The sequence below is a fragment of the Sander lucioperca genome, chromosome 9 (genome assembly GCF_008315115.2).
Source record: "Sander lucioperca isolate FBNREF2018 chromosome 9, SLUC_FBN_1.2, whole genome shotgun sequence".
Classification (NCBI taxonomy): Eukaryota; Metazoa; Chordata; class Actinopteri; order Perciformes; family Percidae; genus Sander; species Sander lucioperca.
The window spans coordinates 34,448,290-34,464,713 of record NC_050181.1 but is presented as its reverse complement, the minus strand read 5'-3'; the positions used below and the strand labels follow the sequence as shown (position 1 = coordinate 34,464,713).

The following is a 16,424-nucleotide window of genomic DNA, read 5'->3' as shown; positions in this document are numbered from 1 at the left end:
ATTTTTTATTTTGTTTATTTAGTTTGTACACTTCATGTGCTATTACCGTTTACCTGATTCTCTGTATACTGCATTTTGTCAATAAAAAAACAAAACAACAATAACAAAAAATCATGTCCACGACTTGGTAAATATTGTCTGTTCGGTCTGTTTACAAGACACAATGTTTTAATAAAGTATTAAAAAGAAAAAGAAGAAAAATCACTTTGGCTGTTAATAATCTATATTTCTCCAAATTCTTAGATATTGATAACAAATGTAATTTTTGCAATAATGAACCAGCATCTTTAATCCTTATATTTCATTGAATCCTCAGGTCTCTGTATAAATCATAGTTTGTGGTTGTAAAGTTCCATGAGGCTGTGATTATCACGTATCACGTATCACCTATCATGTGATTAGGTCACAACAGGTAATTTTATACAGTGAAGGTCAAGTTTCAGAAAATGGTCTCACAATGAAATGGCTACTAAGGATATTAATCATCATCACACATCATTGAATCCCCAAGAGTCTCAGCTTTCCGGTCACACCCAATTTATGCAACTCCAAAAGGGTTATGACCTCAACCAATTTAGGATAGAACAGAATAAGCTAAAATAACACATTTATACTGCATAAGAAAACCTGCATGGTTTTGCCCCAAACTGCAGCATAACGCGGGCATGTCTGTAAAGGGGAGACTTTTCATTTCATTTCATTTATTATACAGGAAAGGTTTTTAAAAGTAACAGTACTACTCACATACATACCTGGACACTCTAACTGCTCTTAACTGCTAATTTATGCTAAATTATGCTAAATGTCATTATTAACTGTATAATAACACAATACCTTACACAGTCCTATATATATTTATCTTTATTTATCTGTAGTTTATTGTTTTTTTACTGTTTGTTTACTTTTTGTAAAAATATTTAGCTAAAAGTTTATTGTTATTGTTATTCTTATACTGTATTTTTTCTATACTGCATTTTTTATATCTCTCTATTTAAAGTGTTTTGTAAGCTGCTGAAATATGCTGCTGGAAATCTAATTTCCTTGCGGGAGTCATCCCAAAAGGATCAATAAAGAGAAGTCTAAGAATAAGTCTAAGTAAGTTACAGTTTAAAACGGGCCTGACTCAATTTAAAAACTGGTTTCCAGCAGGTTCCTGTTCTGCAGAAACATAGAACATAAAACACAGTACAGCATATAAAGACAGAAACACATGTACAGGACATTAGCATGGGCTAGACAGATAGGCCTAAAAACAGATAAACAGTGCAGACAATACATGAACAATCAATGTGTGCAAGTGTAACTGATGAGAAGGAAAAGTTTGTATGCCTTTTTGAAATATGTGATGGATGGTAGTGTTCTGATGTGATGGGGAATGTCATTCCAAATTTTGGTGTATGTATGAAAAAAGGATTTCTGACCACAGTTGTGGGTAGCCTACCCATAGAACAGATTTTCATTAAAATATCTTGGGTGAGATGTCAGGGGTCCCCTTTAAAAAAAGGCCTTGCCCCAGTTTTACCATTGCAAAAAAAAATCCTTATATACTGAAGTGTCTGTGACGGGGAGATTTCGAAAGTTGTTGTCGTTGAATCCAGTTGAATCCAAATATTTACAGTCTATGATTGAATCGCATAAAGCTGAAATACGTGTGAGCACCCGTAGTACAGCAAACGCATGCGCAGTGCGTAGTGTCGCATGTGGATGTTTTTTTTTTAGCTCAACACACACGTGCATTTACCGGCTACGACTACTAGCCGTACGTACCACCCTGTGATCGTGTGCCGTTGTAACAGAAAATATGGCGAAGACAGACGTAAGAATAACGTTCCTTTCTATTTATTTTAACCAGGCTTCAACGTGCACTAAGTAACGTTAGAATACTAACCGTAAGCTAGCTAACTGTTGTTCGGTCGTGTTCTGTTAGCTACAAATTAACTACCGTTAGCTTACAGTTAGGTAGCTGGTAGTAAACACATGAGTTCTACTGGACAACCTGTCAGTTTGTTTTAAAGTGGGAACTAAGTAACGTGTTTGAATTTAACTTTAAGTCTTAAATATTAGTTGATTGACAAAGTCGACGATTGCAAATAAATAAGCGTATTGTAAACATGAATGTGTGCATAATACGAAGTAATATATTAATAATATATTTTGGGGGTTTGGATGATGATACATGTTTAGGACTTATTGACAAATGAATCAAAATTGGAAATATTTTTTGCTTGAAGGCAGCTTTGGCAGATGGCACGGGATTAAGAACACAGACGACCTCTGTAATTATTACTAAGTACTAGAGGTGCACAGGTAATACTAGCCCTGTGCGAATAGGGCTTAGGTCTTAAAATCCAGACTGTGTGAAATGCAATTCACTGGACAAATGATATATTACTGTACTGTTCTCAAAACAAATTGTGCTCATAGGAAGACATCATTCGCACGAGCTTCACATATAAAATGTCACATCCACCTTTGGTGAGTTTGAACAGGAGCCAGGTGTCTATTGTTCCAAAGCAGCAGTTACCTTCAGCTACTGCTTGACGAACCTAAAAGGAGAAAGACACATGATGAGGCTCAAAAAGAGAAGTGAACGAATGAGGACTGCTCTGGTCACAAAATACAGCCTCTCCCTGTTTGCTGCAATTGCATACTTGTGTATTTCCTTCTTTATAATTAACCCGTCAACACCACAGCCTGGGAGGATTGCACTAGGTTTGAGTTCCTATCAGTTCATTGCCTTAAACGTCAGCCTGACACACCCCACCCAGATTTTTTATCCTGTTGAACCGGCGACCTCCTCCACAAGCTCGCTTCTTTTAGGCCACCACAGGGTCATAATTTGATTCATGTGTTTGTGTCTCTTTCAGGCGACAAGACGTAGTAAAAGACTAAGCAAAGTTGTCACCACTGAAGTTGAAGAAAACGAGGACAGTGTTGGCAAGTCATTTCTTTTAAAATCAGTGGGAAATTCCAATAAACATGATTGTTTGGACGTAATAATGACAATAACATCAAGTCATTCAACATATTATTGTTTCAGAAGGACAGACCGAGACTGTATCTTTGAGCAGACAAATAGTGGTAACAGAGGAGGATGCTCCCAGGAAGGACCAAGATGAACAAGGTACGGCAGACTCATTACACATGATGTCTGATTGAACTTCTGAACTGTGCCAGTAACAAAGCTGCCTCTTTAGATTCTCAGATGGACACTGTCATTGAAGTAAAAGGAAGTGCGACCACAGTGGCTGTATCCTGGGACGAGAAGAATGAGGATGGAGAAGTAGAGGATGCAGAAAACAGGACTAATGCAAGTGATCAGATGATGGATAGTGGTAAGGTTGTTTACCAGAATCATAAGTTACTATTGCATCACCTTTTCTATTTTTTTCTTCTTTTTTTTTTTTAAGAAATGGAAGATTTGTCCTCCACTGAAAATATTCATCATTAACTCTGCAGGTGTAAAGTTAGTCTTCATGTTTTGAATCTTAAAGATGCTACTAGTTTTGTAAATAGTAGTTATTGCTTCTGTTGCAGGCCATATTTTCACTTGAACTTTAAACAGATTCATAACAAACATGCTGAATTACAGCATGTCTTTAATAATGTAATGAATAACTCTGTCATTTTTCCTAATCAAATGTGTTTCTTGTCATTTAAGTCGAAGGTGTTATGTTAGTCTTTAATTGAATATGAGTCACCCATTGTTAAATCTATCTAAAAGGACAATTCCGGCTCAAAAGGAACCTAGGGGTTAATAACACATGTTTACCGAGTCGACCGTTCTCTGGGATATGTTTTCATGCTAATTGAATGTGACCAGTTTTAGCGCAAACCGCTAATTAGCTTCTAAAGCTAGTTGTCGGGGCACGGGTAAAGTAAAAAGAAATCTCTATTTCTACACCACTAACAAGGCTCAAAATAGCACCACACTTCCACTGTAGCATAATGAGGGTCCCTACATGTAAACCGAAGCATTGAGAACATTGTAAGTGTACAGACCGTTTATTAAAAAGATAGTTTAGAACGACAGTACCGTTCACATATACATGGGGGCGCCATTTTGGGAAAACAGTCATGACCAGTTGAACGACGAACATCGTGCAACCAGTAACAAGAACGGCGTTCGTCATTCGACTGGTCGTGACTGTTTTCCCAAGATGGTGCCTGTATTCGTGAACGGTACTGTCTTTAGAATCTTTTTAATAAACTGTCTGTACACTTACAATGTTCTCAATGCTTCGGTTTACATGTAGGGACCCTCATTATGCTACCGTCGAAGTGTGGTGCTATTTTGAGCCTTGTGGTATAGAAATAGCGATTTCTTTTTACTTTACCTGTGCCCGACAACTAGCCTTATAAGCTAATTAGCGGTTTGCAATAAAACTGGTCACATTCGATTAGCATGAAAACATATCTCAGAGAACGGTCGACTCGGTAAACGTGTTATTAACCCCTAGGTTCATTTTGCGCCGGGTTTGTCCTTTAAATGTCCCATATTGTAAGTTGAGATTTCCATGTCTCTTTTGAATATAAAGCAGGTCGAGGTTCTATATAAATACTGTGAAAGTATCAAAACACTCAATCCAGAGAGAAATCTTTAAGTGAGATCTTTAAGCTTAAATCAAAGCTGCAAAAAAAGTGTCTTTAAATCAAATCATGACTGTTTTTGCCAGAACACCCGATCATCTCTTCAGCTGATGCAGTCGGCTCCACAGAGGACGCTCCCAGTGAGAGTGCAGAGACAAAGATGGAGCAAGAGATGCAGGAATCTGGAGGTACTGTAAATACGACGACGACACACAAATTTGTCTATCGGTGAAATTCTGAGCGGTGCCGGTAACGGAGCTTCCTCTTTAGAATCTCAGATGGACATCGTGGCTGGAAGTACAGCTACAGTAACTGTAACCTGGGACAAGGAGAATGAGGAGGGACAGAGCAAAGATGCAAATAAGGAAGCCAATGGAGGTGAACAGATGACTGTTGAAAAAACAACAGGTAGGGCTGTTTCCAAGAGTTGATAATGACAAGTCAACGATAAAACAGCTGCAGGGCTTGACATTAACTTTTTGAGGCACTTGTCCTTTGGACAAGTACATTTACGTTTCACTTGTCCATGCACAAAAGTCACTTGTCTGGTAGGGCTGGACCCGAATATTTGAATATTCGTTCGGTGGGTTGGTATTCGATTTGAAAATTTGACATTCGAATATTCGTTGTTTTTTTTTTTTTGCACAACCTGGCATCCCCCTCCAAACGGTTCTCATTCGCGCTTGAATATGTTCGAAATATAATACTCTCTTTTAATTAATGTAATCACAAAATATCAGACAGTAATCAGACGTTAGCGTCATGGACTCATGGCAGTGCGCTACCCCCCTGGACTGTTATGAACGCTAATCAGCACATCTGCGTTCATCAACCACCAGAACTGGACCGTGTGTGGGTGTGCGCAGAGAGAGAGAGAGACGGTGTTGTCTTCTGTCGGATCGTTAACGAAATTAACATTTCAGCAGAGGTGTTCATTTTCATACAGGTTTAGTGGCTTGACGGTTAACGGGGAAGTAGGGGAGTTATTTTGGCGACTTAATTAACCGGACCCAGGGTGAGTCTGATGAAAACTGATGTATCTGCCTGGTTCAACTCTGAGATTTTCTCGCATTGCACCGCTATGTGAAGGAATAATCTCCAAGATTAGGCTACGTTATGTTCTGTCAGCTCACAGCAATTTAATTTAATTTAATACAATAGCAGGAAAAGAGTCACCCCCCCCCCCGCTGTTCTAAAGCATTCTGCATGTGGTGCTGATGTGCAGGTTACCTTCCACCCAAACACGGACACACATATATACAGATACGTCTCGCTTTATAAGATAAATAGCCTGCCTATAAGTGGCATCACGCTCTGTCTGCACTTGTTGTGTGGTTGTGCTTTGCATGTGTGGGATTCTGATACGTCCTTAAATTCGGGAATTGTCGTTTGTTTATTCAAAGTCAAAGACAGTCCAAAGTAATGCAACTTTGCCCATTTTTGTGGGTCTGAGGTGTATGCCACATTGTAGCTGCCAAAGCTCCGCTGCTCTCTGTCTCTGGTCCTCAGGGTGAGAGGGTGAGTGGCCAGCGGCAAAAGCCAATGTGTGCTTCTTTTAGCGATATATATTTAACGATATCTTTTGCAGAATTCGAACAAACCGTTAAAAGCATCCAAACACTATCAACATCAATACAATTCAGTTGAAACAGTAGAAACAAACCTTTCAAACCTACCTGAATATTAGCTGATATTTAACTATGTACATACGTACACAACCGATACAAATGCTGCTATTGCTTGCCAGGTGCACAGCTGCCGACGCTAGCTAACGTCACTTACTTGTCAGCCAAGTGGGGTTGCCCCCGGCAGACGCCGCAGAACATTACTCCTTCTTCATAACGCACCCAGTCGAATTCATCTCTCCAGCTGTTCCCAGATATTCTTTCCCTTTTTAACTCGTATGGTGCTGTTGTTGTAAGGTTAATTGTTCTTGGTGCTTTCCCTGGCACTTGGCCGGTCTCCACCACTGTTCTTCTCAGGCAGGTAACAATGTATGTTTAAACTGCGGCCGATTATTACTTGGCCCGACTCCTGATTGGCCAATCAAATAATTCTGAGTTGGACGCGGGTTCAACGGATTGTGGGGAAAAAAATGTATTTGTTTCAAATCGGTAAAATAGACGTAATGAGTGGCACATAACGTGAAGTAACATGGCATTTTATTTTGTTTGAGTTTGAACTTGTCCAGTGGGGCAAGTAACTTTCTCTTCCACTTCCTACAAAAAATCCACTTGTCTCGGACAAGTGGACAAGCCTTAATGTCGAGCCCTGAAGCTATGTCAAGTTTCAAGTATTTTCTGTCTGTTGTTCTTTTCACTTGTCCTACTCACAAAAAAAAAAATCACAGCAGTCTGGTGACCAGACTGCATTACATGGGGATAGGTTTCCTGATTGTGGCACTTAAGCAACACACTTAAAATGTGAAACTCTGAACGGTCAATAAAAATATGCAGTATGCGCTGTGGCTTTCAATGTTTTACCAAAATGTACTTGAAAGTGAGTCTTTCATACACGGCAGCCTTTGGACACTATGAAGTCCATCACTTTATTTAAACCAAAAGCTGTAAAACTAAGAACAGCTTTCACCTCTTCTATAATTTGATAAAACGTCATCTAAACTGCTTGTAGACAGTTTGTGAGGCAGTGTTTACCTGATCTTCGGGAAATGAATGTCAGAGACCCAGATCAATGTGGTAGATTACACTTGATATCTTATCTCTTGAAACTGTAAAAAAAGAAAAGAAAAAGTTCATAAAGTCTTAGTGACAGGTGTGTAGAACCAAAATAATGAGGAGAAATACATGCTACACACAGTCTGCTATTTGTACTCCCTTTATTTAGTGCCGTAGTTCTAACATTTTCTATTCGGTTGCAGTAAAAGGGAAGCGGAAGGCATGTGCTGCTGTTGAGACCTCCCCATCAAAGAAAACGAAGCGCATCAATGATGGTATGAACTCAAAACACAGCTAAATGCCCTGTTCTGCAACGTGCCTAATATTCTTGCTCTTACGCATGTCTCTGTCTTCTTTTTTTTATTGCAGGTTTCTGTCTTTATGTTGGCAACCTGAACAACACCAAAACATTTGATGAAATCAAAGCTTCCTTAGCAAACTACTTAATGAAACAAAGTCTCCTGGTTCAAGACATCAGATTAGACCGGTCCAAGTGAGTATGCTGTTTAACTTTGGGCAGGAAACCCTTCAGTAGGTGCATTTGGCTACGTTCACACCGCAAGTCTTAATGCTAAATTCAGATTTTTGGCTCAGATCCGATTTTTTTGTTTGTCTGTTCACATTACCTTTTAAAAGGTAGCCTATATCAGATTGCAGTGTGAACTGTTTGTGGTTTCGAACTGACCCGCATGCGCAAAAAAGCAATCAGACGCAGCACGCTGTTGCACTAAAGTTAGGGAGGTTAAGGAGGAAGTAAGCATTTTCGCTTTTATTTCAAAATGTTTGTGTAATTGCAGCCGTAACATTAATGGGCAGGTGCTGAGGAGGAGAAGAATGCCTTTTGCGGGGTTATGGCTGCAAATTCACTACAGAGGTCTGTGTGACTGGACGACCGATTTGCACGTCAGGACCGCTACGGGCCTCCACCAGAGTTTCCTCTGGCTTCGCCGTGCCCAGGCATAGTTCACCATCTTTTGGGTCCTATCTCACGCTCCATCTTCCCGACGGTGCGGGCGAGACGGGTCGGTGGTGTACCCGACCCAGAGGGACCAGGATCCTACCTTAGCGTGCGCATGCCGGCCCTCGCCTCATTGCGCCACCCTCTGACTCGCGCACGCGTTAGACTCCTTGGTCCGTGTTTCAAGATGGGTCGGGTGGGATGCCGACATCGCCGCAGACCCCTGACGCCTTTTATGTGATCCGATCTGATTCAGGACCACATATGGAAGTGGCCTGAATCTGATTTGAAAAAATCAGATCTGGGCTAGATTTGAGTGTTCACACTACTTCTGAAGAAGTCTGACCTGGTCACTTGACCCCAAAAAAAATCTGATTTGGGCCACTTGTGCCTGCAGTCTGAATGTAGCCTTATATATTGTTTGTTTCATCCACTGATGTATTAGTATTGCTCCTACTAAAAATACTAAATTAACTCAAAAGTATTGTTTTGCTGTTGTAGAAAACATGCATTTGTAGATTTGGCCTCCGAGATGGACCTAACCAAAGGCTTGACGTTAAACGGAGAAATGATGGATGAGAAGCCAATGAAGATCGCCAAAGCAAAGGTCAAAAGTTCAGACACGGTGAAGATTAAAGCTCCAGCGGAGGACAAAAAGGGTAACTCAACTAAATTGTTTTATTACACATTTATTTCCATTTTGTTACTTGCCATTTTAGATCCAGGCGTAGCGGCAGTACTTGTGTGTCTAAGCCACCAGAGGGCATTCATTGTGAATGAGTGAGTTTATTGAATGAATTGAGTTTATAAAACTAATGTGCATTTGGGTTTAGGGCTGTGCAATTAATCGAATTTTGATCGCGATTTCGGTTCCTAACAATCACAAAAAAACAATATAATCGAGAAAAACATTATTTTTTTTTGCACCTTACGTTTTGCAAGTAAACTCTTTTTTATTTTGTCTTGTGTTCTGAATAAAAAAAATTTTTTTTTTAAATGTATTTTTCAAAGAAATTCAAAAAGTATCAAGGGAAATTACACAGTTCAAGGTGTTTTCACTGTTGATTTGGTTTTTAAGTCCAATAAATGTAACATCTTGTCAAAAGTCATCTTAACGTAATCATGTTAAATAATCGTGATTTCAATATTGACCAAAATACATTTTTTGCCGTAATTGATTTTTGGGTGTGGTTTTTCTTCATTAACTGCTAAAATAATGGATTTATGATGTGATGATCTGGGAGGGTGATATAGATTGAATGTCTGACTTGAGGACTGTCTGCTGTGTTTTTCACAGCCAAAGATAGCAGATGTTTGTTTCTGAAAAACGTCCCATACAACGCAACAAAAGAAGACATTCTGAAAACCTTCGGCAAGGCCATTGCCGTTAGGTTTCCTGGTGGAACCGAAGGCCCAAAGAAAGGGTGAGAGTTTAATAAAAACCTGCATTAACCTGTGATGGTTACGGTTATTTGAAACTAAAAAGTCACATTTAGTGGATATTTGTAATTTCCTTATTTTTCAACAGCATCGCTTTTGTGGAGTTTCAAAACAAAGCTATTGCTGAGAAAGTACGGCAGCGAAAACAAGAAGTAAAGATCCAAGGCCGGATTTTGATCGTGGACTGTGTCGGAGAAAGAAATGTGCCTGAAGTCCCCAAAGCTAAAGACGACAAAGACAAGACAGAAGGTAAACCACTTCCAAGGTGGACGTGTAGACAATTACTGTCAATAGCTGACGTGATACTATAGCCATAAAAGGAATACTTCACCCCCAAAAATGGTCATTCGTATATCAATTACTCATCTCGTGTTACTTTGAAGTCTTGGAAGTTTTTCTTGCGTGCCTCCACGGTGAACGAGGAATCCAAAAGCAAAGAAAAATTCTAGATAAATTGAGGTAACAGTGGGCCACGTTTTAACAGCAGCAACACTATATCACAACATCCTTTTTACAAACTCTCACACAACTCGTGCAGCATAATCCAAGTCTCATTCATCCAGTCATATGCTCAGTAGTCTATATCGACGACGTTTCATTTCCGGGATTGTTCAGTTGCCGCCGGAAATCCCCCCGGATGTCCCCCTCACCTTCCTCTTTCTTTGTGTTGGCGTTCTAAACTCCAGTGGATTTCTGAGGACTATGGTTAACTGCTCCTCAGATCTCTGCAGGGTAAATCCAGACAGCTAGCTAGACTATCTGTCCAATCTGAGTTTTCTGTTGCACGACTAAAACAACGTTTGAACATGCACATGTTGCACCAAAACAAGTTCCTTACCAAGGCTATTTTGCGGTGGCACCGTGGCTCCGTACAGTGCTTAGCGCCGCCCAAGACGATTGTGATTGGTTTAAAGAAATGCCAACCAACCAGAGCACGTTTTTCTCTCATCCCGTAATGTCGTGTGGACTAGCCAGACCCTCCTCCGCAACGCTTTGGAGGAAGTCCTGGCAAGGCGAGACTATATGCTCAGTACTTCCCAAACACTGCATTTTTGCTATAACCTTATTTAAAACACGTAATAACATTACAAGAATTCAAGGTAATGGTGAGTAATTGATATACAAATGATATTTTTTAGCAGTGAAGTATTCCAGTAAGTTTGTTCTTTTTTTTTTAAATCTGAACATCAATTAATTAAATCTGGACTGAGCGATTTAGACATTACTAACTGACGCTTTTATCCAAAGTGACTTACAATTTCTATATATGTCAGAGGTTGTACGCCTCTGGAGCAACTAGGGGTTAAGTGTCTTGCTCAGGGACACATTGGTTGATGTGTCGCAGTGGGAATCGAACCCAGATCTCCCACACCAAAGGCATGTGTCATATCCACTGCTCCATCACCGCCCATTTACCTGTGCTGACAAAAGATTTCTTTTCTCTCTCACAGCTGCAGCGCCTCCTCCAAATGACAGCTTATTTGTGAGCAATTTGCCTTTCAATGTGAATGAAAAAAAACTAAAGAAAGTTTTTCAGAAAGCTGTTAGAATCCAAGTACCAAAAAAGCAAGGCAAACCAATAGGGTAAGCACATGTACACTCACTGGCCTACTTTTTTTTTTTTTTTTTCCCCCCCAATGAAAAAAGCATTTGAATAATCTCAAAATACACCCTCTGCAGGTTTGCGTTTGTGGAGTTTGCAGCGGTGGCAGATGCTGAAAAGGCCTTGCAGTCATCACAAAACCTGAAAATCTTACAAAAGGAGATCAGGGTGGAATTCTGCAAAAAGCGAGCACAGTCAGAGAAGGCAAAAGGTGTGTGGGATTGTTCATGTGTTACCTGTCGTTTGATAGGCTGCTTTATCAGGCAAAAGTTATATTAGATAGGAAAACATCGATTTCATGTGTTTCAAGTCAGTTTGAGTAATGAAAACAGTAATACCACAATTGCCCCCCCCCCCCCCCCCAGTCCTATCTAAAACCCTGATCGTGATGGGCCTTGCCGAGAAGACGACTGCAGAGACTCTGAAAGGTGCTTTTGAAGGGGCTTTCAGTGCAAGAGTCGCTGTAGATAAAGAGACTGGAGTTTCAAAAAGGTGGGTAGCCTAAAGTAATATTTTTATTGTCATAATTGTAATAAGTAGGGATGTAAACCACATGTTTTGTCACGATACGATCTATAGATTCTTTGGACAACGATACGATATTTACTGATATCACAAAGTCTCCCACGATACAATTTTGATTGGATTCAGTTCAGGGCCCTGTGACCGATACAAGACGATACATAAGCCCATTTAACACAATCACTTACATTTATTTATATATACATTATTCTTTGTATGACTGTGCTCTATATATTAGTGCTGTCAGTTAAATGCGTTATTAACGGCGTTAACGCAAACCCATTTTAACGGCGTAAATTTTTTTTATCGCGTTCTTTTTGGCCTAGCAAAGTGTGTAGTTTTTTCACATGCTGTTGCAACAACTAGTAACGTTAGAAAAACTACAACACCACACCGGATCTAGCTAGACGGGAAACAAAACAACACGCCGCACACACTTGTTTGGGCATGCGAGCTGGCCAGAGGCGAAGTGGCAATCGGGAGATTCGGGACTTTTCCCGGTGGGCCGGTAGTGTTTCAAGGCCGCGAGGGCCGGTCTGATAATAGTTATACATTGCAAGCAACACCGCTGCCCGCTGCCCGGCCGAGCTGCCCTGGCCGCGCAGCCGGCTGCCCGGCCGCGGATCCCGGCTGCGCGGCCAGGCAGCGCTGCCCGCTGGTCAAACTGTGCAGCCTCTGCTCAACCCTTACGGCGGGCCGCAGCAGCCTCTTATTTCAATACAAACACAGGTTAATCAGAAAGCACTAACAGTCACAACCATGTACAGGATTATCAGAAATATAGGGGGATCAGTGAGCTGCCCCTCCCCAAATGGCATAGCCCTGGTCGGCCTATGACGTAAAGCTATCGAACACCTCTTTTTTTCTTTGTCACGTTTGGAAGTCTATGTTAACATTGTTGTGTGAGTCTGATGATGGAAAGCCAAAAAAGAAAAGGGAAAGGTGGCGCTGAGATGGTCAGACACAGGAAAAAAAGGGATTGTGTTGCTGTGTGTTCATTCATTCACCATCCGAACATTCATTAACAAAAAAAAAATAATGGAACAAAAAGAAATCATGGGACATTTAGAATAGATAAAAATGTGCGATTAATTGCGAGATAACTATGACATTAATGTGATTAATCACGATTAAATATTTTAATCGTTTGACAGCACTAATTATATATATACATACATACATACATACATACAGATAGATAGATAGATAGATAGATAGATAGATAGATAGATAGATAGATAGATAGATAGATAGATAGATAGATAGATAGATAGATTTTGGACCTCCAGACTTCTACTTGCATTTGCTTTACATAGTTGTATTTCTTTTGCATCCTGATTGTCCTGATCTGTTTTTCAAATTGTTTTTGCATTTCGGAGAGCTTTGGTGTCTGTTTTTTTTATGGCGTTGCTTCCTTTTCTGTGTAGTTTTCTTTGTCTTTGTAAATCGATGTCATTGTAAATGAGGGCTGCCCCTCAATGATAAAAAAGGTTGAATGAATGAATTAATGAAAAAATATTACAGATTGTAGTGGGAATTTCAAAATAAAGGCGCATCTTAAAGATTAAATGTATCGATATACTTCACACTGACTTGTCTCACGTTGAAATGTTCTCAGGTTTGGTTTCGTGGACTTTGAGAGTGAAGACACCTGCAAAGCTGTCAAAGAAGCCATGGAGGACTGTGAGATAGATGGCAGCAAAGTGACTGTGGCTTATGCAAAAGCCAAGGGTGTAAAAGGTCCAGGACGGCCCGCCAAGCTCCCCCTGGCACCCAGTGGACAGCCTGCAGGTCAGAAGGCCGGCAGAGGCCGGCGTAAAGCCAAAGGTGGAAGAGGCGACCAAGGAGGTAACCTTTGAGTTTAACTGGCGTAATGAAGTCTCATCGTAAACTCAGCAAAAAAAGAAACGCCCCTTTTTCAGGACACTGTATTTTAAAGATACTTTTGGAAAAATCTAAATAACTTTAGAGATCTTCATTGTTAAGACAATGTTTTCCATGCTTGTTCAATGAACCATGAACAATTAATGAACCATGAACATGCACCTGTTGAACGGTCGAAAAGACAATAACAGCTTAAAGGCGGTAGGAGGTCACAGTTAAAAGAAAATTAGGAAAGTAAAGAGACCTTTCTACTGACTCTGAAAAACACCAAAAGAAAGATGCCCATGGTCCCTGCTAATCTGCGTGAACGTGCCATAGGCACGGTGCAAGGAGGCATGAGGACAGCAGATGTGGCCGGACCCAACGGTACCCGACGGGCCGGGCCGGGTTCGGACAGATTTAGAAATGATGTTCGAGTTGGGCTCAGTCACATCAGCCCGATAAGGCATTGAACATTTTAAATTTAAAAAAGCTTATTATGTAGGTGCGCGCCTGTGTTAACGTTCGCTTGTTGCCCCGTGTGCGCTGATGCGCTCATCTGTTGACATTTCCGAATGCCTTCCTACAGTTGCTTAATAAAAGCGGGCTTTCCACACAAACAAACGTATGTGTCATTAGTATGAGAAAGAAATTTGATTTTAACCGTGTCGGTCTTACAATAGCATACAGACGCAGTTCGCTAACGTAGTGGTGTATTTGTAATGTTTACAGCTTGTTGCGCTGCCTAAAAAAAATCATTGAATCCAGCTTTAATAAATGCATTGCACCTTCTTTGGCAGCTTTTCTTTGGAAATGTTTTTTAGCATCCTTGCATATGGTTTGCAATATTCAGCTGTTGATATTTTGCCCTTATCTGTCCAATGTTTGATAACTGGTTATATGTGGGTATTTTCTTTAAATTAAAATGTTGTATTTGTGTAGGATTCCATAAACAGCAAGGGTCAGTTAGTCTACACCTTGAGTGTACTGTTTACTTTGGTCCTTGACTGGTTTGATTTGATGGTTTTTGAGTAAAAATAAAACTGATTTATTTTTCAGGTAAAGGACGTGGAGCCGGCACGCCACAGGATGCTGTTAAAGAAGAAATAAAATAGAAATGTTGTCCCTGTTCATTGACAGACCTTCAAGCATGTACGAGCTCAAGAGTTTTTGAGTTTGGCTGAATGGGGGTGTGGAAATGTGTACAGTTGTTCTAGTCCTACATGATTGTAGGATATGTGACTAGAGATGTTCCAATACCATTTTTATTTTTTTCATTCCCGATTCCGATATCTGAACTTGCGAATCGGCCGATACCAAGTACCAATCCGATGTTGTATGGCCTGGCTCGGGTTAAACCCTTTGTAAAACATGAAAAATACATTCAGTGAATGAATGCCATAGAACGTATTTAAGTATCTAGTTTGACAGGCAGTCATAACGGAAAACGAACATAAATAAACTACTTTTTTTTTTTGGGGGGGGGGGGCTAAATTATGTGATATTGGATCCTTGCATAGACTTGCTTACTCACCGATACCAGCATTTTAGGCAGTATTGGAGGCTTTCCCCATATCGGTATCGGAACAACTCTACTGTGACACCTTGTAATTTTTTTGTAAAGTCATATTTTGTACTTTAATCTATGAACTTCATAACTATTATGAAAACGTATGAAAGCACCCTGACTTGTTATCACATGATGTAGTTTTGTTGTGTGAAAAAGTTGATTTAAGATTGAACCCTTTTATGTGAAGATAAATCTCTTTTCAAACCACAGCAGCTGTGTCTTGAGTTCTGTTGTTCTGTGATGAAGAAAAAGGTTATCTAAGGACACAGTGAAGCCTCAGCCAAGTCTGTCACTCTGCCACTGGTCTGAAATAAAAACCCGGCTCACATCTAAACATGCCATATTCGATAATCCGTAATGACTAAATTATGTATTATTGATTGGAGAGGCAGGGTAATAATATGTTCATTACTCTCCACTGCTACTTTACTTGCACAAGACGCTCGCCTAGCGAACTGACCTCACATCCTGTCCCCCCCCCCCCACACACACACACACACACACACACACACACACACACACACACACGTGAATGGACCGGTTTGGGACGGTCCCGTGCAGCGGCGCAGCGTGGATCCGTGTTGTGTCCGCGCGCGTCTTCACACATGTCGGAGCCGCAGTGCTGCATGGCTGCACAGGGCACGCGAGCAAACTCTAATGCAACACTTTACTCCCCTGGCTATGCAACGTCTCGTGCATTGATAGAGAAGAGAACAGGCATCGGTAAGTTGTTAACGGGCGTGAATTAGCGCTTATTTTCCACGGTATTTTTTTTTTTTTTTTTTTTTTAAACCGTGGCTGTCTTACGTGAAGGTACGTGAGGCGCGTCGCCACAGTTCAACAGGAACTTGCTAAACCGTTCTAAGACTTTTTGTAACAAATGATTCAAACTGCGACTGAAAATGGCTCCTCGTTCACTGTTTGGTGCGGTTAGGTCCAGTATTGAAACCGTGTCGAAATGTGTGTGTTTTCTACTCGGATAGGAAACTTCTAGCTTTCACCGTTTTCACATTTAAAACGTGTTGCTACCAACCAGAGCAAGTAGCACAGGACGTTATTGTTCAGTGTCTATAAAAACTACCACTTCTTGGACGTTATGTTTTATTGTTTTACAACGTTGAATTGTGTCGGGTTGATTTTAGATTTGTTGACTCTTTAAATCTCTACAAATCCAAATGAAGTGAAATAAACCATTGGTTGCAG

At 40.5% G+C, this 16,424-nt stretch overlaps 2 protein-coding genes across 10 annotated transcripts in view; both read left to right on the top strand.

Annotated features, from left to right (window-relative positions):
- The first annotated feature begins 1,670 nt into the window (after positions 1–1,670).
- On the top strand, positions 1,671–15,430 carry LOC116048822 (nucleolin-like). Of its 3 annotated transcripts, none has more exons than XM_031298077.2 (16): positions 1,671–1,816; positions 2,868–2,937; positions 3,041–3,124; positions 3,198–3,335; positions 4,698–4,778; positions 4,861–4,998; positions 7,469–7,540; positions 7,635–7,758; positions 8,725–8,882; positions 9,521–9,647; positions 9,752–9,912; positions 11,115–11,247; positions 11,344–11,477; positions 11,632–11,758; positions 13,407–13,636; positions 14,711–15,430. In XM_031298077.2, the coding sequence occupies exons 1-16, from the start codon at positions 1,802–1,804 to the stop codon at positions 14,764–14,766; spliced, it is 1,848 nt and encodes a 615-aa protein (XP_031153937.1). In that variant the 5' UTR covers positions 1,671–1,801; the 3' UTR covers positions 14,767–15,430. The 3 variants fall into 3 exon arrangements, with proteins under 3 accessions (XP_031153937.1, XP_031153936.1, XP_031153935.1); XM_031298076.2 differs by having other exon boundaries at positions 4,677–4,778; positions 13,407–13,615; XM_031298075.2 differs by having other exon boundaries at positions 4,677–4,778.
- A 318-nt stretch (positions 15,431–15,748) lies between these two features.
- LOC116048847 (probable cation-transporting ATPase 13A3) overlaps positions 15,749–16,424 on the top strand; it is a 46,418-nt gene continuing 45,742 nt past the window's right edge. For 5 of the 7 annotated variants that reach the window (XR_004898240.1, XM_036004969.1, XM_036004972.1 and 2 more), the window contains exon 1: positions 15,749–15,935. Coding sequence is in view for 5 of the 7 variants with exons in the window: in XM_036004969.1 (XP_035860862.1) it covers positions 15,827–15,935 (109 nt within the window). In the remaining 2 variants the exon portion in view is untranslated. Of the gene's footprint in view, positions 15,945–16,424 lie in introns of all 7 variants that reach the window. The other 2 variants (XM_036004968.1, XM_036004971.1) reach the window with 2 other exon arrangements.